Source organism: Pristiophorus japonicus, chromosome 20, assembly GCF_044704955.1.
Source record: "Pristiophorus japonicus isolate sPriJap1 chromosome 20, sPriJap1.hap1, whole genome shotgun sequence".
Classification (NCBI taxonomy): domain Eukaryota; kingdom Metazoa; phylum Chordata; class Chondrichthyes; family Pristiophoridae; genus Pristiophorus; species Pristiophorus japonicus.
This window is the reverse complement of record NC_091996.1, coordinates 87,876,561-87,889,368: the sequence shown is the minus strand read 5'-3', so window position 1 is coordinate 87,889,368 and position 12,808 is coordinate 87,876,561. Positions and strand designations below refer to the sequence as shown.

At 49.7% G+C, this 12,808-nt stretch overlaps 1 protein-coding gene across 1 annotated transcript in view; it reads right to left on the bottom strand.

Moving 5' to 3' along the window:
* Nucleotides 1–4,717: 4,717 nt before the first annotated feature.
* Nucleotides 4,718–12,808, bottom strand: part of zanl (zonadhesin, like) — a 197,699-nt gene continuing 189,608 nt past the window's right edge. The window contains exon 81 of the mRNA XM_070863313.1: nucleotides 4,718–6,583. Within this exon, the coding sequence (XP_070719414.1) occupies nucleotides 6,537–6,583 (47 nt within the window). The 3' untranslated portion in view covers nucleotides 4,718–6,536. The remainder of the gene's footprint in view (nucleotides 6,584–12,808) is intronic.

The window sequence follows — 12,808 nt, the reverse complement described above, 5'->3', positions numbered from 1 at the left end:
CAGTTCTAATCAACGGGTGGGAAACTGAAAGCTTTCCGATCAGGTCTGGAGTCAGGCAAGGCTGTCCCCTCTCCTCTGTCTTGTTTGTGTGCTGTATCGAGCCCTTTGCCGAGTCCATCAGGAAGGATGCGGGCATTAGAGGGGTGACGATCCCAGGCAGTGGAGGCGCTCAGGTCAAGACCTCCCTGTACATGGACGACGTCGCCATCTTTTGCTCGGATCTGCAGTCAGTCCGCAGATTGCTCACAATCTGCGACCAGTTTGAACTGGCCTCGGGAGCGAAGGTCAATCGCAGCAAGAGCGAGGCCATGTTCTTTGGCAACTGGACCGACCGATCCTTTATTCTCTTCACCGTTAAGCCAGATTACCTGAAGGTGTTGGGAATATGGTTCGGAGCGGATGGGGCATGCATCAAAAAACTGGGAAGAGCGTATCGCCAAAGTGAAACAAAAACTGGGATGGTGGGAGCAGCGCTTCCTCTCCATGGCAGGAAACAACCTGGTCATCAGGAGCGAGGTGCTCTCGGGGTTGCTGTACGAGGCACAGGTCTGGCCCATCTCTCGCTCCTGTGCCGCGACAGTCACCCGGGCCGTCTTCCACTTTGTCTGGAGGTCCAAAATGGACCGTGTCCGCAGAGACACAATGTACAAATCTCTGGACAGTGGAGGAAAGGATGTTCCGAACGTGGCCCTCATCCTGATGGCCACCTTTGTGTGCGGCTGCATCAAGTTGTGCACAGACCCCCGGTACGCAAACACCAAGTGTCACTACGTGCTGAGGTTCTACCTGTCCCCGGTGTTGCGAAGGAGGGCCTGGCCACGCTGCCGCGAAACGCCCCACCAGCTGGACCATGCCTGTCCACCTGTCCTTCGTGGAAAATTTTCTCACAAAAAACCCCTTTGACCACAAGGCCATAAAACAGTGGTCAGCACGTAACGTCCTGGACTCCCTACGAAAGAAGGAGAGGGTGGACCCTGTCGGGTGGTTCCCTGAGCAGACTGTTGAACTCGTTTGGCAGAACATCTCATTGCCAGAGCTTTCATACAAGCACCAAGACGTAGCTTGGTTGGCAGTGAGGAGGGCCCTACACGGTCAGAGCCTTCATGCACAGCCGACGCCTCAACAGCACGGCACGGTGCCCCCGAGCCGGCTGCGGGGCGGACGAGACTGTCACCCATCTCCTTCAGGATTGCGCCTTCGCAAGGCAGGTCTGGAAAGAGATGCAGTGGTTGCTGTCGCGGTTCATCCCAAGCAGCTCCGTAACACAGGACTCTGTGCTCTACGGACTGTTCCCAGGGACACACACCGAGACAGACATCACCTGCTGCTGGAGGGCCATCAACTCGGTGAAAGACGCTCTTTGGTCTTGCCGAAACTTGTTGGTCTTCCAGAGCAAGGAGATGTCCACGTCTGCGTGTTGCAGACTGGCGCAATCCAAGATCCAGGATTACGTGCTGAGGGACGCACTTAAAATTGGTGCAGTCGCCGCAAAGGCACGGTGGGGAAGGGCCACAGTTTAAAGCCCTTCTGCCACGGTAAACCCAGGGGCAGGAATCAGCACAAAACTCCCCTCGGGCTGCAATGGTAAACCTTTGTATACATAGAGCACCATGATCTGAAAACACCTATGTAGTGCCATGTATAATGCAAGTTCTGTTTAGTAATGTATGTTGCAAAGAAATGTAACTGTACCCTCACCCATTCCGTGTACCGTATAGTGATACATGTAACGTAATTTGATGAATGTATTACAATGTGTCCTGGATTGTATTGAATTGCACCTTGAAATGTAAAGCAAGCAAATGTATTGAACGGAACTGCCGTCAGCATCCAAATGAATTGTATGGAATTGCTGACCACATCCAAATGTACTGAACTGCTTTCCAATGTACTGTGCAAATGTTTATATGAATAAAGTATATTTTGAAATAAAACAAAACTGGCCCCTCGAGCCTGCTCCGCCATTTAATAAGATCATGGCTGATCCGATCATGGACTCAGCTCCACTTCCCTGCCCGGTCCCCATAACCCTTTACTCCCTTATCGCTCAAAAATCTGTCTCTCTCTGCCTTAAATATATTCAATGACCCAGCCTCCACAGCTCTCTGGGGCAGAGAATTCCACAGATTTACAACCCTCTGAGAGAAGAAATTCCTCCTCGTCTCAGATTTAAATGGGCAGCCCCTTATTCTGAGACTATGTCCCCTAGTTTTAGATTCCCCTATGAGTGGAAATATCCTCTCTGCATCCACCTTGTTGAGCTCCCTCATTATCATGTTTCAATAAGATCACCTCTTATTCTTTTGAACTCCAATGAGTAGAGGCCCAACCTACTCAACCTATCTTCGTAAGTCAACCCCCTCATCTCTGCAATCAACCCAGTGAACCTTCTCTGAACAGCCTCCAATGCAAGTATATCCTTCCTTTAAATACGGAGACCAAAACTGTACACAGTACTCCAGGTCTGGCCTCACCAGTTCCCTGTACAGTTGTAGCAGGACTTCTCTGCTTTTATACTCTATCCCCCTTGCAATAAAGGCCAACATTCCATTGGCCTTCCTGATCACTTGCTGTACCTGCATACTAACCTTTTGTGTTTCATGCACAAGGACCCCCAGGTCCCTCTGTACTGCAGCACTTCCCAATTTTTCTCCGTTTAAATTATAATTTGCTTTTCTATTTTTCCTGCCAAAGTGGATAACCTCACATTTTCCCACATTATACTCCAGCTGCCAAATTTTTGCCCACTCACTTACCCTGTCTATATCCCTTTGCAGATTTATTTTTGTGTCCTCCTCACAATCTGCTTTCCCAAAATCGAGGGGGTTGTTAATTATTCACTTAAAATTGTCACCAAGAGAGTGAATAATGGACAAAAACAGAAAATGCTGGAAATACTCAGCTGGTCAGGCAGCATCTGTGGAGGGAGAAATGGAGTTAACGTTTCAGGTCAATGACCCTTCGACCTGGAAACGCTAATTCCGTTTCTCTCTCTACAGATGCTGCCTGAGCTGCTGAGTATTTCCAGCCTTTTCTGTTATTTTTTCAGATTCCAGCATCTGCAGTATTTTGCAATGATATGGAACAGTTGTCTTAGAGTCATTGCAGCACAGAAGGAGGCCATTCGGCCCATTGAGTCCATGCTGGCTCCCTGTAGAGCAGTCCAGTCAGTCCCATTCCCCCGCTCTATCTGTCAGCCTTAGTTCTGTGGTAGCATGACGGGTGAGTCAAAGGGTGGCGAGTTTAATTTCCAATCTCGAGATACAAGACCGTAATTTCGGCGGACACTTCAGTATAGTACTGAAGGAGTGCTGCATTGTCAGAGGTGATGTAAAAGACCCCGTGGCTAACATTCCTCCCCGAACCAACACCACCAAAATAGGTTAACTGGTCGCTTATCTCATTGCTGTTTCTGGGAGCTTGCTGTGTGCAAATCGGCTGCCACTTTGCCAATTTTGAATTAAGAATGCTCTATGACCCTCCTCATCCTCATCCAACTATCTTGAGAGTAATTAGGAAAAATGTCTTTACCTAGAGGGTTTTTGGTGCATGGATTGCCTTGCTAGAGGGAGTGATTGAAGTAGAGAAAATGAGATAGAAATTTGAAGCCAAGGGTGATGCAGGTTGAACCTCCTCTTATCCGGAACCCTTGGGACCCGGCCTGTTCTGGATAAGGGATTTTTTCTGGACGAGGGGTGGTCACGTTAAATTGGATGGTACAGGTACTGAGCGAGGGGATATCGGGGCTGGCTGGCTTGGGGCTGGGAGTGCGTCAGAGAGATTGTGGGGAGGGGTGCAGGGGCGGTGGATCGCGGGGTCAGGCCAGCGATTGCGGGAGTTGGCAGCGAGGAAGGACTTCAATTGGTTCATGTCGGAGTTCAGCGCATGCCGGGAATGGTTCTGGACGAGGGGTGGCTCTGGATAAGGGAGTTCTGGATTAGGGAGGTTCAACCTGTACAGGCCTATGCGCAAGTCAGTTTTTCCATTGGCCTTGCAAAGAGCCACCACAAAATGATCTTCAATTTAATATTTTAAAATTGAGATTGACAGATTTTTGAAATGCAAGGTTATCATGGGTTATGTAACCAAAGTGGGCAGATGGAGTTAAGATATAGATCAGCCATGATCTAATTGAATGGTGGAACAGGCTCGAGGGGCTGAATGGCCTTCTCCTGTTCCTAAGTTTCTGTGTTATAAACATCTATGATTCAGCTTTTGTAAGAGGAAAGGCAGGGTTTGTAATGTTGGGTGTTGGGTCGGACACTGATTGAAGAAAATTGGCAAAAGGACCAGAGGGGGAGATGGGGAGAATGTTTACGCAGCGAGTTGTTGTGATCGGGAACGCGCTGCCGGAAAGGGCGGTGGGAGCAGATTCAATCGTAACTTTCAAAAGGGCTAAATACTTGAAAAGGAAACATTTGTAGGGCTAGGGGGAAAAGAGCGGGGGGGGGGTGGATGAAGGGAGGCGGGGCGGGGTGGGGGGGGGGGGGGGAGTGGGACTAACTGGATCGCTCTTTCAAAGAGCCGGCACAGGCACGAAGGGCCGAATGGCCTCCCTTGGTGCCATACGAGTGTAAAAGATTTCACACAGTGCGTTATAAACAGCCTGAGCTGTGGGTGGGTGTCCCAGACAGGCTGAGACACAGACATTCCCTAAATACAGAGAGTCCAGACTTAGAGCGACAGAACAATAAACATTTATTTGACATCTTTTCATCGACAGTATAATTACATGGGAAAAGCAACTCACACAGGACACTGAGGGAGGGGACAAGGGACCCCCCCCCCCGCCCCGCCCAACCCAGGATCCACAGATAGCGCCCCAGATGGACGCAAGCCTCATGTACACGCCCCTCGCCATTGACGCTGTGCCAGTCTCTGCCTCTCAGTCACCTCCTCCCGGTCGAATTGGCGGAGAATCCCTGGGTATCGGCCAGTGGTGTTTCGGTACGTTCAATGTGTGGACTCGAGGTGGCAACACTTCACCACCTCTCCAGCCTGCTACTCCTTTCGGGACCTCTGCTCTGTCTCTGTCCCGGTTTCCCTGTGTGTGTGTGTGTGTGTTTGTGTGAGTGCGTGTGCGTGTGTAAGTGCATGCATGTGAGAGTGTGTGTGTGCGCGTAAGTGCGTGCGTGTGAGTATGTGTGAAAGTGAGAGTGTGTGTGAAAGTGAGAGTGTGTGTGAGAGTGAGAGTGTGTGTGAGTGTGCGCCTCTCTCGGCCTCTTACACACTGCCGTTGTCTGTGATACGGTTACTCAGTGTCTCCCTTTAGGTGCCTGTATCATTCTCAGTCCCCGGCAGCTCGCCATCTTTCTCTCTCTCCATTTCTGCCTGTTTCTTGGGGTCCTTTTATCTCTCTCTCTCTTTCTATCTCGCCCTCTTTCTGTCTGACCTTCGAACTTTCTGTCTGACTCTCTCTGTAAACTCCTTTTCTGTCTGGGTGCCTTTCTCTGGTTCTGTCTCTCTCTCTCTCTCTCTCTCTCTCTGTCTGTCTTTCTATCTGTCTCTGTCTTTCTATCTGTCTCTGTCTGTGTCTCTCTGTGTTGTCTCTGTGTCTGTCTCTCTGGGTCTGTCTGTCAGTTTCTCTGTCTGTCTGTGTTTGTGTCGGCCTCTCTCTGTCTCTCTGTGCATGTCTGTCTCATTCTGTCTCTCTGCCTTTCTCTATCTGTGCCTTTCTCGGTCTCTCCCTCTCTGTCTGTCTCTGCCTTTCTCTGCCTCTCCCTCTCTATTTCTCTGTATTCTCTCTCTCTCTATCTCCTCTCTCTCTCTCTCTCTGTCTGTATCTCCTACTCTTTCTCTCTGCCTCAAAGAGCTGTGGAAGCTGGGACATTGAATAAATGTAATTCAGAAAGAGACAATTTCTGAATCGATAAGGGGTTATGGGGAGCGGGCGGGGAAGTGGAGCTGAGTCCATGATCAGATCAGCCATGATTTTGTTGAATGGCGGAGCAGGCTCGAGGGACCGTATGGCCGACTCCTGCTCCTATTTCTTATGTTCTTATATTCTCTCTGACTCTCTCTCTGTCTCGCTCACCTCAATGAAACAATAATTCAATTCACAGACAGACTGGTGAAGCGGGGTGTGACACTGGAAAATTAGGTGCTTGGGGGGGGCCGGGGGGGAGGGACAGAGCGAGAGGCGGGGCTCAGGAACAGTCTAAGATCCCAAATGTGTGACTATTCAAACGGCGGGAAAATTCCACGGGTAGGCGGGTGCTGACGGTTGGCGGAATCCAGCGGGGAATCAACCGTCTTTCTCCGGCTTTTTCGTCGCACTCCCGACTCTCCGAACCGTGCAGGACGGAGCGAGCGATTCCGGTGTTGGCGGGCAATATTCCTGGGATTGGCGGCGAGGAGCAAGGAGACGACAGGGAGAGACCGAACCATCGGGTCAAAGTTCAGATGGCCACGGTCGAGAGTTGATCTGGCGGAGCGGCTGGAGACACGGCACTCGCGGCTGACTTCCCTCGTGGGTGGGGGGGAGGGGGGGGGGGGGGTGGGAGGACACGTTGCTAGCGGTTACGGTGCATGGCGGCCTATAACTTTGTGGAGCACAATACTACTTCGCTGCTGTAATCGTTCTCTGCGAAAAGAAACGGGAAGGATTCCATGAAATGGCTTTGAGACGCGACGGACAGATTCACACAAATAATTCTAACATAGAAAATAGGTGCAGGAGTAGGCCATTCGGCCCTTCTAGCCTGCACCGCCATTCAATGAGTTCATGGCTGAACATGAAACTTCAGTACCCCATTCCTGCTTTCTCGCCATACCCCTTGATCCCCCGAGTAGTAAGGACTTCATCGAACTCCCTTTTGAATATATTTAATGAATTGGCCTCAACTACTTTCTGTGGTAGAGAATTCCACAGGTTCACCACTCTCTGGGTGAAGAAGTTTCTCCTCATCTCGGTCCTAAATGGCTTACCCCTTATCCTTAGACTGTGACCCCTGGTTCTGGACTTCCCCAACATTGGGAACATTCTTCCTGCATCCAACCTGTCCAAACCCGTCAGAATTTTAAACGTTTCTATGAGGTCCCCTCTCACTCTTCTGAACTCCAGTGAATACAAGCCCAGTTGATGCAGTCTTTCTTGATAGGTCAGTCCCACAATCCCGGGAATCAGTCTGGTGAATCTTCGCTGCACTCCCTCAATAGCAAGAACGTCCTTCCTCAAGTTAGGAGACCAAAACTGTACACAATACTCCAGGTGTGGCCTCACCAAGGCCCTATACAACTGTAGCAACACCTCCCTGCCCCTGTACTCAAATCCCCTCGCTATGAAGGCCAACATGCCATTTGCTTTCTTAACCGCCTGCTGTACCTGCATGCCAACCTTCAATGACTGATGTACCATGACACCCAGGTCTCGCTGCACCTTCCCCCTTCCTAATCTGTCACCATTCAGATAATAGTCTGTCTCTCTGTTTTTACCACCAAAGTGGATAACCTCACATTTATCCACATTATACTTCATCTGCCGCACATTTGCCCACTCACCTAACCTATCCAAGTCACTCTGCAGCCTCATAACATCCTCCTCGCAGCTCACACTGCCACCCAACTTAGTGTCATCCGCAAATTTGGAGATACTACATTTAATCCCCTCGTCTAAATCATTAATGTACAATGTAAACAGCTGGGGCCCCAGCACAGAACCTTGCGGTACCCCACTAGTCACTGCCTGCCATTCTGAAAAGTACCCATTTACTCCTACTCTTTGCTTCCTGTCTGACAACCAGTTCTCAATCCACATCAGCACACTACCCCCAATCCCATGTGCTTTAACTTTGCACATTAATCTCCTGTGTGGGACCTTGTCGAAAGCCTTCTGAAAGTCCAAATATACCACGTCAACTGGTTCTCCTTTGTCCACTTTACTGGAAACATCCTCAAAAAATTCCAGAAGATTTGTCAAGCATGATCTCCCTTTCACAAATCCATGCTGACTTGGACCTATCATGTCACCATTTTCCAAATGCACTGCTATGACATCCTTAATAATTGATTCCATCATTTTACCCACTACTGAGGTCAGGCTGACCGGTCTATAATTCCCTGCTTTCTCTCTCCCTCCTTTTTTAAAAAGTGGGGTTACATTGGCTACCCTCCACTCGATAGGAACTGATCCAGAGTCAATGGAATGTTGGAAAATGACTGTCAATGCATCCGCTATTTCCAAGGCCACCTCCTTAAGTACTCTGGAATGCAGTCCATCAGGCCCTGGGGATTTATCGGCCTTCAATCCCATCAATTTCCCCAACACAATTTCCCGACTAATAAAGATTTCCCTCAGTTCCTCCTCCTTACTAGACCCTCTGACCCCTTTTATATCCGGTAGGTTGTTTGTGTCCTCCTTAGTGAATACTGAACCAAAGTACTTGTTCAATTGGTCTGCCATTTCTTTGTTCCCCGTTATGACTTCCCCTGATTCTGACTGCAGGGGACCTACGTTTGTCTTTACTAACCTTTTTCTCTTTACATACCTATAGAAACTTTTGCAATCCGCCTTAATATTCCCTGCAAGCTTCTTCTCGTACTCCATTTTCCCTGCCCTAATCAAACCCTTTGTCCTCCTCTGCTGAGTTCTAAATTTCTCCCAGTCCCCAGGTTCGCTGCTATTTCTGGCCAATTTGTATGCCACTTCCTTGGCTTTAATACTATCCCTGATTTCCCTAGATAGCCACGGTTGAGCCACCTTCCCTTTTTTATTTTTACGCCAGACAGGAATGTACAATTGTTGTAATTCATCCATGCGGTCTCTAAATGTCTGCCATTGCCCATCCACAGTCAACCCCTTAAGTATCATTCGCCAATCTATCTTAGCCAATTCACGCCTCATACCTTCAAAGTTACCCTTCTTTAAGTTCTGGACCATGGTCTCTGAATTAACTGTTTCATTCTCCATCCTAATGCAGAATTCCACCATATTAACCCCCCCACCATGCCCGATACCAAGACCACACCGAAACCCCTTGTTCCAACAACAAAAACAACTTGTATTTATATAGCGCCTGTAATGTAGTGCAACATCCCAGGGTGCCTCACAGGAGTGTTAGATTAAAAATTTGACAGAGCTGCATAAGTAGCAATTAGGGCAGGTGACCCAAGAGGTAGGTTTTAAGGAGCGTCTTGAAGGAGGAAAGAGAGGTAGAGAGGTTTAGGGAGGGAGTTCCAGAGCTTGGGGCCCAGGCAATAGAAGGCACGGCCACCGATGGTGGAGCGATTATAATCAGGGATGCTCAAGAGGGCAGAATTAGAGGAGCGCAGACATCTCGGGGGGGGTTGTGGGGCTGGAGGAGGTTACAGAGATAGGGAGGGGGTGAGGGCCATGGAGGGATTTGTAAACAAGGATGAGAATAGTTTACGGAGGGTAGAATGTGGGAGGCTGGCCAGGAGTGCGTTGGAATAGTCAAGCCTAGAGGTAACAAAGGCACGGATGAGGGCTTCAGCAGCGGATGAGCTGAGGCAGGGACAGAGGCGGGCGATGTTACGGAGGTGGAAAGAGGATTCGGGGGATCCACAATGGGGCAGGTGGTTGTGAGCCTGGTGTTTGAACTGGTAACGTGTCGTGTAATTGTTAAATCTTTGCCAATAAACCAACTCGTTCTTAATAGCAATGTGTTGTTATGAATTCTTAAGCAAAGAACCCATGAAGCAAATACATTACAGGGAAGGGGGCTGTTATGGGACCAGACTGGCCACACGGAGGTTGGAGTGCAAATTCCACCACGGGCCGTTGTGAATTTGAATTGAAAATAAAACCCGGTTAAGTGACCGTGGGATGTCCTTCAGAGAACAGAATCTACCATCTTACATAAGAACATAAGAATTAGGAACAGGAGTAGGCCATCTAGCCCCTCGAGCCTGCTCCGCCATTCAACAAGATCATGGCCTGATCTGGCCATGGACTCAGCTCCACTTACCTGCCTGCTCCCCATAATCCTTAATTCCCTTATTGGTTAAAAATCTATCTATCTGTGACTTGAATACATTCAATGAGCTAGCCTCAACTGCTTCCTTGGGCAGAGAATTCCACAGATTCACAACCCTCTGGGAGAAGAAATTCCTTCTCAACTCAGTTTTAAATTGGCTTCCCCGTATTTTGAGGCTGTGCCCCCTAGTTCTAGTCTCCCCGACCAGTGGAAACAACCTCTCTGCCTCTATCTTGTCTATCCCTTTCATTATTTTAAATGTTTCTATACGATCACCCCTCATCCTTCTGAACTCCAACGAGTAAAGACCCAGTCTACTCAATCTATCATCATAAGGTAACCCCCTCATCTCCGGAATCAGCCTAGTGAATCGTCTCTGTACCCCCTCCAAAGCCAGTATATCCTTCCTTAAGTAAGGTGACCAAAACTTGAGCCGGTCTGGCCTGCCCGTGATTGGGGACGGGGCAGTAAATGCTGGCTTTGCCCGCGATGCCTGCATCCCGACAACACATTACAGAAAAAAAAAACTGCTCGGTTCCTGGGGTGCATCTGGGTTCTCATCCCTCCTTCCTCTTCACCCGGGGACCTGCCCTACACTTGGACGGTACGGGACAGACATAAAAACATAGAAAATAGGAGCAGGAGTAGGCCATTCGGCCCTTCGAGTCAATATAATCACCGCCATTCAGTATGATCATGGCTGATCCTCTATCTCAACACCACATTCCCGCTTTCTCCCCATACCCCTTGATGCCTTTTGTGTCGAGAAGTATATCTGTCTCTCTCTTAAATATATTCAGTGACTCGGCCTCCCCAGCCTTCTGTGGTAGAGAATTCCACAGGTTCACCACCCTCTGAGTGAAAACATTTCTCCTCATCTCGCTCCTAAATTTCCTACCCCGTATCCTGAGACTGTGACCCCTTGTTCTAGACTTCCCAGCCCCGGGGAAACATCCTCCCCGCATCCAGTCTGTCCAACCCAGTCAGAATTTTATACCTTTCAATGAGATTCTCTCTCGTTCTTCTGAACTCTAGTGAATACAGGCCCAGTCGACCCAATCTCTCCTCATACGACAGTCCTGTCATCCCAGGAATCAGTCTGGTGAACCTTCGCTGCACTCCCTCAAGGGCAAGTATACCCCTCCTTAGGTAAGGAGACCAAAACTGCACACACTACTCCAGGTGCGGCCTCACCAAGGCCCTGTAAGGCCTCCTGCCTTGTGCGACAGTGTAAGACAGACAATGGAGGGTTGACAGCCTGCTTGACATCTCCTGAAGATGTCGGTGGCAGGAGGGGGGGGGGGGGGGAAACCAATCAGGGAGAGATGTAAAACGGGCTGCCGATTGGCTATCGCCTGTTTCACACATCCCCTGGCACGGAGTCAAGATCCATGCCTCAGGCGTTGGCACAGAGTTGGCATTTCTTTAGAACAGAGGAGGCTGAGGGGAGAGCTTATTGAGGTGTATACAATTATGAGGGGCCTAGATCATCATCATAGACAGTCCCTCGAGCGAAGATGACTTGCTTCCACATGGGTTCACAGACGTTTCAATGAAGGACCCGATGTTCCAGACCTGAACTCCAATTGAGGGGGTGGAAGATGCCTGTGGGTGGATTTTTTTTAACGTGGGGTGGCCGTTGCACACCAGCCACCACACGGGGCTTGACAGAGCGAGGTCTTGGTCCAGTGGCAAGGGTTAACCAGGATTTCTGGAGACGACAATGAGGGCCCTAGATAGGGTGGCTAGGAAGGGCCTATTTCCCTTAGCAGAGGGGCCAACAACCAGGGGGCATAGATTTAAAGTAATTGGGGGGAGGTTTAGAGGAGATTTGAGGGGAAATTTCTTCACCCAGAGGGGGTCTGGGGCGGAACTCACTGCCTGAAAGGGTGGTAGAGGCAGAAACCCTCACCACATTTAAAAAGTACTTGGATGTGCACTTGAAGTGCCGTAACCTGCAGGGCTACGGACCGAGAGCTGGAAAGTGGGATTAGGCTGGGTGGCTCTTTGTCGGCCGGTGCGGACACGATGGGCCGAATGGCCTCCTTCTGTGCTGTAAATTTTCTATGATCCTATGAAGCCTAATTCAGGAACTCCGGCTGACTCGACCAGCTCCGGATGAGATCAACTACACACACACACACAGCACAGACTGTGGATCGAAGACGGGGACCTTTTTTCCTGTCGGACCAGTTCAGCGGCTCGCCAGGGAGCAATTTCGGGTGCCCGGGACCTTCCAAGCTAGGCCGTGCAGCTTCGGGGGAATGTTTTCCAGGGTCGTGTCATTTACCAAAGGCCATTGGGGCAAGGCGGCATTGAAATGGAGTCAGCATTAAGCGCTTTGCCGTACTGGATGTGATAATGGTATTTGCCGCCATCTTGGTTTACCAGGCTGGTGATCCGTGTTGCGAGAACAGCAGTGCCCTTTAAATGCCACGCTCAACAGGTAAAGCAGAGACGCCACACCTGGAGTACTGTGTGCAGTACGGGTCTCCTTACCCAAGGAAGGATATACTTGCCTTAGAGTGGGTGCAACAATCTCTGGGCTGAGAGGGTTGAGGAGAGATTGAGTAGGTTGGGCCTATACTCTCTAGAGTTTAGAAGAATGAGAAGTGATCTCACTGAAACGTATCAAATGTTTCTTGACAGGGTAGATGCAGGGAGGATGTTTCCCCCGGGCTGGGGTGTCTAGAACCAGGGTTCACAGTCTCAGGATAAGGGGTTGGCCAGTTAGGGACTATGTGGAGGAATTTCTTCACTCAGAGGGTGGTGAATCTTTGGAATTCTCTACCCCAGAGGGCTGTGGAGGCTCAGTCTTTGAGTATATTCAAGACCGAGATTGGTAGATTTTTGGAGTCTAAGGGTATCGAGGG